Here is a 16078-nt window from a genome sequence, read left to right as displayed (position 1 = left end):
GGTAGAACACCGGGCAGTGTGGAGAAGACGCGCAATGCTTTGTTACCTTGTTGCACTTGAGGAACTCAGCAGCGGGTTCGGCTCCGGTGTCAGCTCGAGTCCCGTCCTCGCGGATCAGATCCAGGACCGTCTCGTCGTCCTCCGGGTAGTCCTGCGAGCTCGCGGCCAAAGACGCGCACAAACAGAGCGCCCAGCCAGCCCAGGCTGCCGAGGTGCGACGCATTATTCACACAAAAACGACAAATGAGCGGCTGAATCACTCAGTGATGTTAATCCTCAGAGGCTCTGTGTGAACTCCACGCAGAGTTCTCCAGATGTTTTGGTGTCTCCGACTGCCCGCGCGCGCTGACAGTCACACAACGCCTCCAGCCATCTGTACAAATCGAACAATTGGCTCCTATAATTAAGGCGGGGACTGCTGACGTCGATCGAGTGTCCTCCGTTAGAAACACCGTTCTGTGGAGGAGTCGCGCTCCACGCGCTCCTCTGAAGCAGCCTCGTGTCAAAGCCCTTCCTCTCAGGTCAGGAGTGATCGTGGAGACCTGCGTGCACTCAAGTGTTATGAGGAGAGCATGTCATGTACAAATATGAGCTCATATTGAGAGAGGCTCGGAGCTCATGTTGTCTTTTTAAAATGATTACTAAGATATTCTTTTTGTATTTTACTTGTAGTACTTTCTGCATGCTGCATGTATCTGATATCACATATAAATATATATATATATATATATAAATATATATATATATATATATTTATATATATATATATATATTTATAATGAGGCTGTCCTGCCTGTGTTCTTCATGATAGAGATTAAAGGTGAGGAGATGTGTTGCACTGATTTTGACCATTGTCTCTCGCAAGACCCCCAAACCTTAAAGCTGCTGGAGGAACTTTAACTTCTTTGGTTCTGTTGGTCCCTGTGGACTAAAGCTGTAGTGTCTCTGAGCACCAGAGTCCCTTTAGAAAACCTCTCATTCTACTGCAGCAGGGTCTGACAGTCTGCTTCTCTCAGTCCTGGGTCTGGTTCTCCCGTTGCCTCCCTTCCCTCCAGCGGGTCCAACTAATACGTCCTGGGTCTCCAGCAGAGAGGAGAAGCTCTGCTCCTGGAGGAGGAGGAGGAGGAGACGTTGCTGCTGCTTCCGGGAGCTGAGCTCTCCTCCTCCCTCTGGAGCTCCGACTGCAGGTCCAAGGCTGCAGGTGAAGCCGGATCTGGTTCTGTCCACGGTGGACCAGGTCTCTGCTGGAGGATCTGGGTCTGTCCACGGTGGACCAGGTCTCTACTGGAGTCTGAGCTGAAGGAGGTTCTAGTGAACCTGCATGAGTTCATCTGGTTTCACCAGAATCTAACTTTTACAAAAGTTGTTAAAAATCTACATTTGAGTGAATATATTTCTTAATAATGCGTCTAATGCGTTCTTTCTCTACAGGTCTGGTATAAAGGGGGTAAAGTCCATGAAGTGAACTCTGACTTCACAGTTATTACTGTTCCTGCTCTGCTTTGTGGAGTTTGGTTTTGCCGTTAACGGTGGTTCTCTTGTTGCTCCTCAGTTGAGTAGAGCTCTGAGCCTCTGTGAGTGTTTTTGCTGGCAGCTCGTCTCACGCCACTATAAATACAGCTGGGGTCCCCAGAGGCCCCCTGTAACCTCATGATGGGGCCAAAAATGTGCCTTAATGGAATTAATGTAGGTCAATGCAGTGTCACACACACACACACACACACACACACACACACACACACACACACAGTCTAGTAAATAGTGCCATCCTCTGGAATATAAATGCAATACACATTCAACTTTATTAAACACAAAGTGATACAAAATTCACTTTTATTCGCCGTAAAAAACCCACATTCAACCGTTGATAGAATGCAGCGGTGTGGTGGTGGATCGGACCAATGAGGAGTCCCCTGGTGCTGGACCGTGTCCCTCCGTCAGACCAGGTGCAGCGTAGGACAGCTGTGGCTCATCGGGGCTTCGGGAGGAAGTCTGCCGTTACTCCACATTTGGCCGCAGAGCCTCGGCAGAGCCTCAGCACGCCTAAAATTAAATCAAGAGAGAGGAGGACAGAAATAGAAGTCTGGTTCTCATGATTTGTCCTCATTTTCTTACTTTTTTTTTTCTTAATCCGAGGGCAGGTTTTGCTGAGCGTGCATGTCGGTTATCACAAACACTCACACGGAGGAGCCGAGCGGTTCAGACCTCACGCTGGATACTAGCCGAGGCTCAAGCTTCTTCTGGTCCACATGTTTCCCACTGAGCTTCTCCTGTTTCAGTCACAAACCTTCAAGGCCTCCGCGTCTCCTTTTCCTCTTCTCTTCCACATTTACTCTCCTGCTCCTCTGCTGCCAGAGCTACTCCATTACGTCCCCGTTCATTTAAGTTAATAAAATCAGCATCTACAGTGTGTTAGTGCAGATCTGTGGTCCCTGCAGACACACTAGATGATGGCTGTTAGCATCCTGAGATCCACAGACAGAACCAGCAATCATTAAGGCCTGACAAACACACACTCGTCTGCGGGGCCAGGGACAGAGGGTGTGTGTGTGTGTGTGTGTGTGTGTGTGTGTGTGTGTGTGTGTGAGAGAGACAATACCTTGCTGCAGTAAACACCACCTCCTCTCGACTTTTCTCCTGAATCTCAGGAGCCAAAATGACCTGACAAACACACACTTTCCATTACCAAATCAATTTCGGTTGGGCAGCAAATCACAGGTTATTTCACTCTGTCTTTCTCCTCAACACACACACACACACACACACACACACACACACACACTCTGCTGGTAAAGCGTCTACCTTGGGATAGCACTGGCAGAGGCTCCACAAAGTCCCGATACACACCATGGTGACGCCCAGGGCACACATCACGGCATAGACGTGCGGCCGCTCCTGAGTCATGATGAAGAGGCCGACCGCCACCACACACATCCCCGCCGCTATCAGCCCGTATCGGTACGGTTTCCCCTCGACCATCGCTGCCGACTAACGAAAGCTCTTATTTGTGTAAAAGAATCGAGCGCCTGTCGCAAAGCGAAGGGAAGGTTTGCTGTCGTTCTCGTGTCAGAAGCTTGAAGGTGAGGGTGGAGAAAGCAGTGAGGGTTCCACTCTGCTGGTTATTACAGCCTGCAGACAGCCTGGTCGGGTCAGGTGTAAGATTGCAGGCGCGTGTGTGTGTGTGTGTGTGTGTGTGTGTGTGTGTGTGTGTGTGTAGCTGATAGGTCACCTTGCCTCAAGCTGCTGGCAAAAAAAAAAAAAGGAGACTCGCAACTGAGCTTTTTTTTGAGCCGACTGAGTGTTTATGTGTTCGCTCGGTTTGGACCTCAGCGCCGCCACCGACCACAGAGAGCTCGGCAGCAGCTGTTCATGGACAACTTTATAGTGACATCACAACAACAGAACGGCGGACATGGATACAAAGCTGCGGCGTTAACATTCTGCCGTCACCGGGTTAAGGCACTCTGCGTTGCAGCAAGCTGTCGATGAGCAAAGCTGTGACAGAAGAGATCGTAGACCGCGTATAAAGATGGACGACGCGGCGGCTCCGTGGATGCATGAAGACATCGTTCACATGAACGGAAGAAGGAAAATAACATTAGTGCATTTTACAACTTTTAGGACTTAATTATTTAAATAAGTTCATGGGGGGGAAAACTCTTTTTGCATAAATTGGTTTCAAAGCCCGGCGCTCGTCCTGTGGGGCTTGGACAGCGCCCTAAAGGTGAAGCCAGAACATCTTGATCGCCCCCTGGTGGCTGGCTGCAGTTTACGTCATAAACCCCGCCCCCCTCCATGTTAGCGGATGGGCTAAACAAAAAAAAAAGTGTCAAAAACATTTGTTTCTATCATTTAAGATAGTTGTCATCACGCTGATGTATGTCCACGTGTGCATTCTTCTGATAAAGTTTGGTTTTAATTAGTTATGTGATGCAATACAAAAAAAGGGGGCGTGGTATCGTGATTGACAGCTGTGATTCTACCTGAGATAGAATCACTACCGCACACGACTCAACAGCGCGAGGCGGCGGCGGCGGCTCCTTCGTCGGGATATTTTTGGAGACGCGTCGTCCATCTGGTCTACGCCGCAGATACAAAGAGCAGCTGTGAAGCTGTGAGGAAAGTTCTTATCGCGTTCGATGAAGACAGTGCCCTGCAGCCACAGTAGTAGGTCACATAAATCCAAAGCAGAACCAATAAAAAGGTCCACATTTGCAGCCAAACCGTTGACAACGAATTCCATTAACGTGATTGTAAAAGTTACATAATGCTGGTTCTCAAGGAAGGCCCTTCGTCTAGAGAGCGGAGCGGTTGTAGTGATCATTTCAATTCCTTTCTCAATCAATCACAACACACACGTTTAGCAGACACAGAGGCCACACCGGGGCTCCACCTGTACAGATACCAAGTCTTTAACCAGCTGCAGAGTCTCGGTGCCTCTTGGCTTCGTGTTTGAGTTCAGAGCAGCTGTCTTTAAAAAGGCACAGAGGAGCACCGACCGCTAACACGAAGTCCGCCGGAGTGAGAGGTTACAGCTGCTCGCTGTGCTCCTGGCTCTTCATCACGGTGTCGTAGGACGGAGGCGGCTCCATGGTCCAGGGCGGGGGGGTGGATGGGAGCGAGGGTTCCGGCTCCGGCGCTCCGGTGACAGAGTCCTCCGACATCTCTCGACGAATTCGGTCCAACCTCCTGAAGAGAGAGAGAGAGAAAGAGAGAGGGGGGGATGACAAGTGTACTAAACAGCTTTTCAGTGCGTACACTTCAACTCCTTTCAGTGTTTTCATTGACACTATAACGTATATTACTGCTATACTGTGGTTCAATAGTATTCCATTGGTGGTCGATATCATAAAGGTGCGTGTCTATATAGCGTTTATTTTCTCCATCAGAAAAAGCGCCGGCAGGACGCTTCATCCCAACTTCCCTTTCAGTGATCACACTTAAACATGCACTTCAACTCCTTTCAACAACCACACTTCATCTTAAACCTCAACTCCTTTTAGCGCTTTCACTTGAACAGATTATATTTCATCAAACACTTTTTCCAGCATTTACACTTCAACTCCTTTCAGTGTTTTCATTGACACTATAACTTCTATTACTGCTTACACTCCCAACTGGCTTCACACTTCTTTAAGTGTGTCTTGTGTTTCACCAGCTAACACTTCGAATCCTTCAGCACTTGCACTTCAGCTGACAACTTCATTGATTTCTTTCCATCTACCACTTCAATGTATCCTCAAACAACGGTTCGTATGATATTTTACGGAAAGTTATTTTTCATGTGTCTTTCTACGAGCGGCCCCTTTGCCCGCACAAGCACAGTGTTATTCAAAAATAACTACTTGGTTATGTTTATGAATATACCGTGGTTCAATAGTATTCCATTGGTGCGCTGGCAGGACGCTTCATCCCAACTTCCCTTTCAGCGATCACACTTAAACATGCACTTCAACTCCTTTCAACAACCACACTTCATCTTAAACCTCAACTCCTTTTAGCGCTTTCACTTGAACAGATTATATTTCATCAAACACTTTTTCCAGCATTTACACTTCAACTTTCAGCACTGTCGGTTCTTACATTTGTAGGAACACCCTCTTCGTACTCCTTCACACATTCATCACAGCATTCTGCTGTTTGTGTAATATTACGTGATGATTTTATTTCATCATCCTCTAGTGAGAATCATTTGTCAGGTAGTTCTAGGTTTACAAACACGGATCGGTCTGCGTTTTGTTCCGTGTCTGCCGGTGGAGAACCTCCCGGTGATGGATGGCCGTTCCTGGAGTCTCTGTTTCTCGGCGCCGGACAAAGAGCAGATGCATCTCGTTTAATCCTGCAGCCTATCGTAGATTACCTCAGACACACACACACACACACACACACATACACACACACACACACACACACACACACACACACACACACACACACACACACACACACACAATGAGCGCTGAACTACTTTCTCCAGTCGATCCATAATAATCCATGCTTTACAATTCTTGGTGTCACAAGTCACCGTGTTTTTAAAAATCCTGATTTGGTTCCTGCATCTTTTCCAAACTGTGCGCTGTAACCGTGGCGACGTGTTGAGATCTGTTCAGCGACAACAACCCGACCGTTTGTCAGCTCGGCGCCCTGGGAGCTCCTCTCTGGTATTTGTCTTTATGCTCGTTTATTTATCTTGAACAACACGAGGGAAGCCTGGAACGTTCTTCGCCTCCAATGTTTAGGACAGCAGGCTTTGTTTATCGCTGGAAGAAGGTTCTTCATTGTCCTCGCTGGGTCCAGACAGAAATACGGTGACAACTATTGAATGGGTTGGCATGATAACCCCCCCCCCCAAGGATGAAATGTGAGAGGCCTGTCTTTGGTGATCCCTTAACCCTTCATCAGGTCAAAAGCACTGTCCAGCATTTTGGTTTTTGACAAAATACCTGCAAGACTAAGATGATGAAAAATGATTAACGTTAGCCAAACACACCAAACAATAAAAGCAAGTCGCAGACCAACGGCCGACAGGTACTCAGCAGCATGTGTGTCCTGGTAGTCCTGTTAGCTGTTAGCGGCTCTGGTAGTGGCATGCAAATCTGTCAATCAGTGTGTAGCCCCGCCCCTAAATCATCCCCTGCTTTATGGTGTGTTTGACTCTAAATGGAGCATAATGTACTAAATGAACATCATGCTGTATTGAAGAAGACTGTAAACTAGAGATTGAGACCATAAACTCATGTTTACAATGTTTACTGAGGGAATAAATCAAGAGAGAAGTAGAGTCATTTTAGACTAGACTTCTATACAACCAGAGGAGTCGCCCCCTGGTGGACACTAGAGAGAATGCAGCTTTAAGGCACTTCGGAGGTTGCAGCCTGGTCCAAACCCAGTCTTCTGTCACACTTTCATGACACGCCTACCTTTGTATAGCCAGGGCCTGCTGCGGGCTGAAGCGGGTGCCCGTGCGGGGGTGCAGGAGGGAGTGTCCGGGCACCGCCACCTGGAGGTTCTTCATCGCCATGCAGATCCCGCTGACCAGCAGGGCCATGCCCCCCATGCCCAGGAACATGCCGAGTGCAAACAGTGGGGCCGACTGTTGGGCCAGGCCCACGCCCAGGGCCACGACCCCCCCGGCGGTCATCAGCACGATGCCCAGGCAGAGCAGCATGCCCCGGGGGAACGGCATCTCCGGAGCAGCCCTGCTGCCTCCTCTGAATGAATTCACGCCTTGCAGCTACAGCTGCTCCTCAGCAGCAGCAGCAGCAGCAGCAGCCAGTCTGCGGGAGGGAGGAGAGGGATCAGATACACAGCATCCATGTGTGTGTGTGCGCGTGTGTGTGTGTGTGATATGATCAGAAGCAAAAGGAAGCTGACACCAGGGGGAATAACACGGAAATGCAACACGTAAATCATCCCAGTGCGTCTGAGCCAGTAAACATCGATCTTCTCTCTCTCTCTCTCTCTCTCTCTCTCTCTCGCTCTCGCTCTCGCTCTCGCTCTCTCTCGCTCTCTCTCTCTCTCTCGCTCTCGCTCTCGCTCTCGCTCTCGCTCTCGCTCTCTCTCTCTCTCTCTCTCTCTCTCTCTCTCTCTGTACCTGATGGGAAGTCGCGGTTTGGAGCTCAACTCATGCGTGGGCTGAAAGCTTCACCATCTCTCTTTTGCTCCTCTTCATCAACTTTCCCTCTGCTCGCGTTGCCTCGTAGTGTGAAGAAGAAACTCAGAAAGCAGCTCCGGTGCTGCGCCCTCCGTCTCTCTGTCTCTCTGTCTCTCTCTCTCTCTCTCTCTCTCTCTCTCTCTCTCTCTCTCTCTCTCTCTCTCTCTTTCTCTTTTCTCTTTTCTCTGCTCCTGTTTGCGTTTTTCTCCCTGCAGCCGAAGGAGCATATCCGGCTTTTTGGGGAGTGATTACGACACCGCCGCTCCGTAGTGGAGGAGTCGGTGTGGGTCGCGCTGTGCAGCGCTGTGAGGAAGTGCTCCTCTCTGTTTTGTGTGATAAGAGGAAGAGTTTCCAGTGACGAGCAATGGAGGGCAGGGCGGGCTGAACACGGGGGGAATAATGGTCCCTCAGTCTGTGTTTGGAAGACGAGGTGGAGCTCTGCTGCTGGGGGGGGTGGGGGGGGGGGGGGGGGGGGGGGGGGGGCCTACATTTAGAGTTTTTTATTGGTTATGAATGAGCTGCATTGGTTCTCACAGTAGAGGCTCCAAATGTTGGAAAAATGGATTTAATCATCCTTTATTTTAGGGCTGGGCATTATTACCATGCATTGTATATACAGTGCATTTTTTTATTCTATTTTATCTTATTTTTATTATTCTATTTGTTCAAATTCTGTTATTTTATTGTACTGTATATATTTTATATATATTATTATTTTTTGTTATTTTTTTATTATTATTAGTATTTTATTTTACTCTGTAAATTGCTGCTGCTACAAACGTATTTCCCCCTGGGGATCAATAAAGTTTATATCTATCTATCTTAGTCATTATATCATATTACTGATGATTATCTATCCCCCAAAAAAATCACAGAGGCTCAACCCTACAACATCCATGCTATATTGATATTTGTAAAAATATCTCCTTACCTCTCCAGCACTATTCTACCTTCTTCCCTGAAGCTCTCAGTCTCTTAATAACATCTTAAATCTGTTCAACGTCCCTTTAACAATTCTATTTCTACTCTATTCTGATAATTAAAGGAATGAAATAAACAATAAATAAAGCTCTCCCACTTTGACATTAATCTGTATCTTTTATGAGCCTCTGGGTTCATGTTCTAGTATCGTGTTCTCTCCTGTTCGTCATATTCCAACCTTTTGCTAAATGCTTTCTGTGTGTGTGTGTGTGTGTGTGTGTGTGAGTGATTGGTGGGATTCTCTCTCTCTGTCCTCAATATCAGAATAAACGAGACCTGAACCATTTGATCAGGTTCTCTTTTTTTTGCCCCTTTAGACCACAAACTTTATACGTATTGTTGCCCAGGGTTGTTTACTACGTCGATGAGTCTGATGTTGTGTCTTTAATCACTGATTTATTAGATAAAGTTGAACTTTAAAAAAAAAACATGGCGCAGGATTTTCCAAGAGTAAAGCCCATCAGTCATGGAAGCATGCATATTCAAACAGTCCCAAACAACATCCTGTGATTCATATCAGCTTTACCAGCAGTGTGTGTGTGTGTGTGTGTGTGTGTGTGTGTGTGTGTGTGTGTGTGTGTGTGTGTGCGTGCAGCTGAAGTCGTTCGTCCTTGTGCTGTCAGAGATAACAACGTTTGCGGTCGTCCTCTCGTCTCCTCTCGGAGGCGGCTGAAGGCTGCTGGATTCGTTCTTCACACAAATAATTCAGCACAGCAGTCGAGGGAAGGCCGACATTTCACACCTACCGTTCATGCATCCCGTCAACAAAATGAACGGACGGTGCATCCTTTGCATACTTTGATTTTTGTGCATTTTTATTAATATCTATTAATGTTGTCTGCAGATCCGACAGGTGTGCATGAACTAGGTGAACCGTCAGTGATCATCACCGTCATTCCTTTAATTATCTGTGATTAACAAAGACGTGTCCAAACCTTCGCTCGTTTGGTAGATGTTTTTGTGAGTCTGTCCTCGTCGGGAATTCTCTAATATGCAGGAGTTCAACTTTTGAGAGATGGCTGCCAAACCGCATATCTTTCCCCCTCACAACCTCCATAGTTCACATTCCCTCCAGCACTGGAACGTCTCATGCTGAAAGAGTTTTAAATGAGTTTGTGATTTTACTCTGCGAGTTGATTTGCACTTTCAAATGAAATGCAGTGAATGCACCGTAAGTATGCAAGAATAAAGTACTCAAAAGCACTGATGGGATCCTTTAAATGGACGCTCTCAGGCCCTGTTGCTGCTGTGGAAAAGCTCACATGGTCAGATGAGTCATCGCTCCCCTGCTAAAATAAAAACCTCATCATCTCCATCCTGCAATGAAGCATGTAAACCCTGATGGGAAAAAACAACATTTGTTCAGGAGGACGTTTTTTTCCATCGTTCCCACAGAACAAAGGATCGCTGCATCGTTTCATAGACGAGGAAACAACAAAGAAACTAGTCGATGGAGTTGAGACTGGAGTACCAGCAGCACCAGTGACGTTGCTGTTTTAAGGGGTCAGTTCAGGTTCACCAGAGTCACTATAACACCAACAAACCAGACTGGTAGACCAGCAGCTCCCGTGTTTGTGTGAATGGAGTCTGTCTGATGACCACAGACTGTTTGTACGAAGTGGACGCCACCCATTGGTTTGAAGCCTTGACTTTGCGAAATTGACAATATTTGGGCAGCAGAGGAGTGACGTAGAGACGGCGTATACGTCTCTGGTGTCGACCTGTCAATCAGCGTGTAGCCCCGCCCCTAAATCATCCCCTGCTTTATGGTGTGTTTGACTCTAAATGGACCATAATGTCCTAAATGAACATCATGCTGTATTGAAGAAGACTGTAAACTAGAGATTGAGACATAAACTCATGTTTACAATGTTTACTGAGGGAATAAATCAAGAGAGAAGTAGAGTCATTTTAGACTAGACTTCTATACAACCAGAGGAGTCGCCCCCTGATGGACACTAGAGAGAATGCAATGTTAAGGCACATGGAAGCGATTGTGTCAGCTACCAAGTAGCATAAGCTAATTGACCGACTGCCTGTAAAGAAATATATTATACTTTTTAGAAAAAGCAAACTATCTTGCCAAGCAAATAAGATTATTGATTAAAAGTTAAGGGTTAGACCAAAATAGGCTTTGTCCCTTGTTCTTGTCTTTATGTCCACACGGCTGACCAAGCCGGATTTTCATTCTTTTGTGTAAAACATCTGCTGCTCTGACTCAGTGAACATCACAGCTGTTTGTTTAAATGAATCTTCTTTGGTATGAATGGATGTGTGCTTGATGTGTTAGCTTAGCTTAGCTTAGCATAAAGGCTGGAAGTTGCTGTGACTTGCAAAAGAAAAAAATAAATAATTGTCCTGTACATAAATTCCCCCTAAAACCACGACGTATCATTTTTTTTTTTTTTTTTCACTTTCATTTTTGGGTGCTTTATTTTGTTCTGCTATGGCTGAAATCGGCGTCTTGTACCTTTCATGTTCACCATACATTTAGATATGCGTTTACACCTGCATTGTGATTACAGGAAACCTAGGGGAAAAGCATGCTAGGACCCACTGGTCACCATCAGAAAGAAGCATGCTTCAAGTGTTCGATAGAGTTTGTTGCTGTCGGAGGACAGCTATTGCAGAGTCTGAGTAAAAGCCTCCCTCGTCTGATCGGTCTGATGCACAGGGAGCCGGCGGCGTCCGTATCGTCCAGCGTCACACCTCGAAGCTGATCTCTCTTGACCGTCCGAACAGGGGCTCGGTCGCCAGGTGTGTGTCCGAGTACGCCCGCCGCAGGTGTGTCGAGCTGCACGTGGTCTTGATGGCGACCTCGTAGGGAGGCGGGGGCTCCTGCCACGGAGGAGGGTGAGGCGACGGACTGAAACCACCGGGGTCCATGGGAGGGTAGTCGAATTCCTCACCACGAGCACCGTGCCTGTGGCGCTCCATCGTCCTGCACCCGGCAGAGGAAAAATAAATTATGTGAAAACAATCTCGTGAAAACACAAGTACGGTGTAGTTGTTGGCGGTTGTAGAGATCAGATGATAGCGGAAGGAGTCGAGTTCTGTCCGTAGTTGTGTTTCCTGACAAATGCAGGACGGGTAGTGTTGGGTTTCACAGAGGTATAATGGACCTATTGGCTGTGCCGGACGATAAAAAGCTTTTGAATTACAGTCTGCAGAATTTTTGGATTACAACAGCACTAGCTCCTGAATCCTACTTAGTTAAAGGGTGAGTTTGACATCTGGGAAATACATGCATTCATTTTCCTGCTGATCGATCCCACTCTTGTTTACGCATGGGCGGATTAGGAGACAACGGGCCTCTGGGCGCACACAGAGGGAGCAAAACAAACAGACGTTATCGTTGTTTAGCCTGTTTTTGTTGTTTTTTGTGTCTCTTTGTGGTTGTTTAGAGTTTCTTTGTATTTGGTTATGTCTCTTTGTGGTTGTTTTGAGTCTCTTTGTAATTGGTTTGTATCTCTTTATGGTTGTTTCAAATCTCTTTGTAGTAGCCTTGTGTCTCTTTGTGGTTGTTTTGAGTCTCTTTGTAGTTTGTTGTGTATCTTTGTGGTTGTTTTGAGTCTCTTTGTATTTGGTTTGTGTCTCTTTGTGGTTGTTTTGAGTCTCTTTGTAGTTTGTTGTGTATCTTTGTGGTTGTTTTGAGTCTCTTTGTAGTTGGTTATGTCTCTTTGTGGTTGTTTAGAGTCTCTTTGTAGTAGCCTTGTGTCTCTTTGTGGTTGTTTTGAGTCTCTTTGTAGTTTGTTGTGTATCTTTGTGGTTGTTTTGAGTCTATTTGTATTTGGTTTGTGTCTCTTTGTGGTTGTTTTGAGTCTCTTTGTAGTTGGTTATGTCTTTTTGTGGTTGTTTTGAGTCTATTTGTATTTGGTTTGTGTCTCTTTATGATTGTTTCGAGTCTCTTTGTATTTGGTTATGTCTCTTTGTGATTGTTTTGAGTCTCTCTGTATTTGGATGTGTCTCTTTGTGGTTGTTTTGAGTCTCTTTGTAGTTGGTTATGTCTCTTTGTGGTTGTTTTGAATCTCTTTGTAGTTGGTTATGTCTCTTTGTGGTTGTTTAGAGTCTCTTTGTAGTAGCCTTGTTTCTCTTTGTGGTTGTTTAGAGTCTCTTTGTAGTTTGTTGTGTCTCTTTATGGTTGTTTAGAGTCTCTTTGTAGTTGGTTATGTCTCTTTGTGGTTGTTTTGAATCTCTTTGTAGTTGTTGTTGTTGTTGTGAGTGTGTGTGTGTGTGTGTGTGTGTGTGTGTGTGTGTGTGTCATAACAAGTAACTACCACAGGCCTACTCTGGGGCCTGTCATCACTACGTCACTGTTTAGCGTACAGACATGAAAGTGGAATGATTTTGTTTTCACCTAACTTTTGCCAAGGAAGCAAATAAGTATATTTCCTTAACTTTTTTTCTTTGTCGTGATTTTATGTAGATACTGTGTATCTCGCCTGTTGTGGGCGCTGTTGAATTGGATACTGCCAAGAAAGGGCTGTGTCATCAAGGGCTGAACACGTCCATGTCTGACCAGAATTAATAAGAAATAAAATGAAAGTAGACTTTTCTCTTGAAACTTGGCGTCTGTGTGCAAACCTGTTATGAACAGGTTTATCTCTAAAGGACCCTGAATAATAATAATAATAATAATAATAATAATAATAATGATGTAGTGCACAGTAACAGTTTAGGGCCTTCATAATAACTGTTCTTTGGGTTAAATAAACTGCTTTTCTATACAAATACAGGGCAGAACAATCCATGTAATACACTTTATTAAATATGAAGTCTTATTTTCTGGCTTCAAGATAAAATTGTCCATACTTACAAACAATTGAACTGTGCAAAATAATAATAAATCTTATTTTTCAACCCACCTCGGCAGAAACACCGACTGGGATTCTGGGAAGCGGCTCCCCGGGGGTGTGAAGAGGGCATGGCCGCCGAAGTTGGGGTAGTCGTACGGATAATGTGGACACTCTGGGTCGAACTCCCGGTGGTTGTAGTTGGCGGCGCTTTTGCTGTTCATTGCCCAGAACAGCCCCAGGATGAGCATGACCACCCCGAGCACCACGCAGCAGAGGGAGAACGCCTGCAGGCGGCTCTGGGACGAGGCCAGGAAGGCTGTGGAGCCCCCGGTCACAATGAGGAAGGCTCCGATGAAGATTGTTCCGTGGTGCAGGGAAGGCATCCTCCTGCGGGACCTCGACTGGTTTCCTGAGGTTAACGTTCAAGGCTGCGACCGGCTGGATGGCGACGCTGACCAGACATCAACAACAATATTTACTCCACAGTTACAGAAGTCCTGAGGTAAGAACAAAAAGAAGAAAAAAAAAGCTCCTTAAATCTTACTTATTTGTTTATTTGTTCCCATAATTTCCATCTCCCAGACAACTGCTGATCATAAAGTGTTAGTCCTCACTCTGTAGATCTCCGGCTCGCGGGCAAAAGTGTCAAAATCAGTAGTTTTGTCGGTGAAAAAAAGAAAAAATAACCCGGTGAAGGCTTTGATGCGCATCAGGACCGGCTGTGTTTATCATCAGGGCAGATGGACAAGAGGACGGCAGAGCCCATTAAGAAATCTTTACTGGCGCCCCACCCTCCCTCTGTCTAATGTGTCTGAGGGGTGTGTGTGTGTGTGTGTGTGTGTGTGTGTGTGTGTGTGTGTGTGTGTGTGTGTGTGTGTGTGTGTGTGTGTGTGTGTGCGTGCGTGCGTGCGTGCGTGCGTGTGAGCGTGCGTGTGAGACAGCAATTTCTCCAAACCTAAATGGACATATTGGACTAGAGATAGAGTGGACTTTAGGCCTCTATTCTTGCTTCTGTCGCCTCTTTGTATCCGGTTACAACATTCAAATAGAAAGAGTTGAATGTTTGTCAGTTTGAGTTTATTTGCAAACCAATGACAGAAAATCTGCTTTGTTTTAACAGCAGAGTTTGTTCCATGCAATTAATGCTAATTTGACACTAAACTAAATAAATAAATCACAGCCGATACTTCGATGCTGTTTTGGTTCCAGAGGAGGAATTGGTAAGAGAGAAACCTGAGTCTAAAGGTTACTTCTTGTATTTTCCAGTAGCTTTGATTAATAATTGAATCCTGGATTTTACGTCTATCTGCAGCGCGGATCAATATGTAAAGAGGCTCAGTTTGTTGTCTCAGCTGTCACAGTTGAATATAATTCATATAACCTGTTCAACAACAGAGAGGCTCCATTTATATCCTTTGGATTTGTGCGAGACTCATGAGATTTATTAGAGACACAAGCAAGATCATAAACAGGGACAGATCAGTGTTTACTGAGTGTCACAAAGCTTGATTTATTAAAACAGTCTGCTGCGATGAGAAGCTGTCTTCATCTTCCATGTATAGATTAAGGAAGTAGTCACGCACCCTTTTGGAGAAACACTGACTTTACGTAATATTTGGTAAATTCTTCAGCATTATATCACCACTGGTGCAACAGCTGATTGTACATTACCCTACAATTAAAAGAAAAGTACAACAGTGACATTTTAAAAGTAAATTCCTTATTTATTTTTTTAGATTCAATACCTGATAACTGTTGGATCGTGTCGGCGCTGGTGATGGCTGTGACCGGAGATGTTATGAAAAGTTTACGATTTGACCAAATAAAAGTAAAAAAGGAAAATGATTTAGCAATAAATGTAATAAAGAAATGAATAAAAACCAAAATAAACATGACTGAGAGTTGTTGGGATATTTCAGTGATATTTCCATCCATAGAGCCACACTGCTGGTATAACGGCTACAATTAATACAATACACAGTGTAATGGAACAGTTAATTAATGATTACATTTTTTTATTAATATTAATTTAATACAAAAAAAAATTATTTGTTTGCGCTATTTTTATTTTTAACAGAACACTTGTTGTTTTATTCAAATTGCATTTTTTCATTTTTGGCAATTGGTGTTTTCTTTATATATATTTGTATGCCTATAATATTTACACCTATTTTTCTCATACTTTTTATATATTTTCTACAATACTACTATACAGTATACACCTATTTCTTCACATACTTGTGCCCACATAACAGCTTTGTTGTCCTTACTCTTTGCTGTTATGTCTATTTATGTGTAATTACAGTGGGAACAATGCGCACATTCTACTCTATTACATGTATATGAATGATGCTAGTAGTACGTATGGTAGTAGGTAGTAATAACAGGTTTATTAAGGTCTATGTCTGTCTGTATTCACACGCGGAACAGTGAACTCTGATGTGGTCACAGTGTGGTAACAGAGCCATGCGGGACAGCCTGCATGGTGTGACAGCCTCTCTGCTCTCTGATTGGTCGAACATCTGAGAGGCTACCGCTTCAGAAGTCCCAACGGTCACCTGTTTGACCAATGAGCGTGAAGCGTGTGAGGCTCGGTCCCGCCTTGTTTAGCAGCTTTAACCAATCCGCGCGGAGCAGAGGAGAAAGG

At 45.2% G+C, this 16078-nt stretch overlaps 2 protein-coding genes across 2 annotated transcripts; both read right to left on the bottom strand.

Annotated features, from left to right (window-relative positions):
• Positions 1–2987: 2987 nt before the first annotated feature.
• Positions 2988–7991, bottom strand: si:dkeyp-51f12.3 (uncharacterized protein LOC107988041 homolog). The gene is made up of 3 exons (XM_068725497.1): positions 7595–7991; positions 6921–7277; positions 2988–4689 (listed from the first exon to the last, which is right to left on the bottom strand). Exons 2-3 carry the CDS (start codon positions 7184–7186, stop codon positions 4530–4532), a joined length of 426 nt encoding a protein of 141 aa, XP_068581598.1. The 5' UTR covers positions 7187–7277; positions 7595–7991; the 3' UTR covers positions 2988–4529.
• Positions 7992–11045: 3054 nt separating this feature from the next.
• Positions 11046–13906, bottom strand: si:dkeyp-51f12.2 (uncharacterized protein LOC100151460 homolog). Its single transcript, XM_068725530.1, has 2 exons — positions 13501–13906; positions 11046–11576 (listed from the first exon to the last, which is right to left on the bottom strand). The coding sequence occupies exons 1-2, from the start codon at positions 13812–13814 to the stop codon at positions 11339–11341; spliced, it is 552 nt and encodes a 183-aa protein (XP_068581631.1). The 5' UTR covers positions 13815–13906; the 3' UTR covers positions 11046–11338.
• Positions 13907–16078: the final 2172 nt, after the last annotated feature.

Source organism: Cebidichthys violaceus, unplaced genomic scaffold (assembly GCF_023349555.1).
Source record: "Cebidichthys violaceus isolate CVI_PGR_0920_01 unplaced genomic scaffold, fCebVio1.0.p SCAF_35, whole genome shotgun sequence".
Classification (NCBI taxonomy): Eukaryota; Metazoa; Chordata; class Actinopteri; order Perciformes; family Stichaeidae; genus Cebidichthys; species Cebidichthys violaceus.
The sequence above is the reverse complement of the archived record's forward strand: the minus strand, read 5'-3'. Positions and strand labels throughout refer to the sequence as shown.

Coding starts and splice junctions, on each gene's coding strand:
- si:dkeyp-51f12.3 (XM_068725497.1), bottom strand. CDS start 7,186: ATGCCGTTCCCCCGGGGCATGCTGCTCTGCCTGGGCATCGTGCTGATG. Junction 4,690..6,920: donor CAGGCCCTGGCTATACAAAG/GTAGGCGTGTCA, acceptor CTCTCTCTTCAG/GAGGTTGGACCGAATTCGTC.
- si:dkeyp-51f12.2 (XM_068725530.1), bottom strand. CDS start 13,814: ATGCCTTCCCTGCACCACGGAACAATCTTCATCGGAGCCTTCCTCATT. Junction 11,577..13,500: donor CAGTCGGTGTTTCTGCCGAG/GTGGGTTGAAAA, acceptor TGCCGGGTGCAG/GACGATGGAGCGCCACAGGC.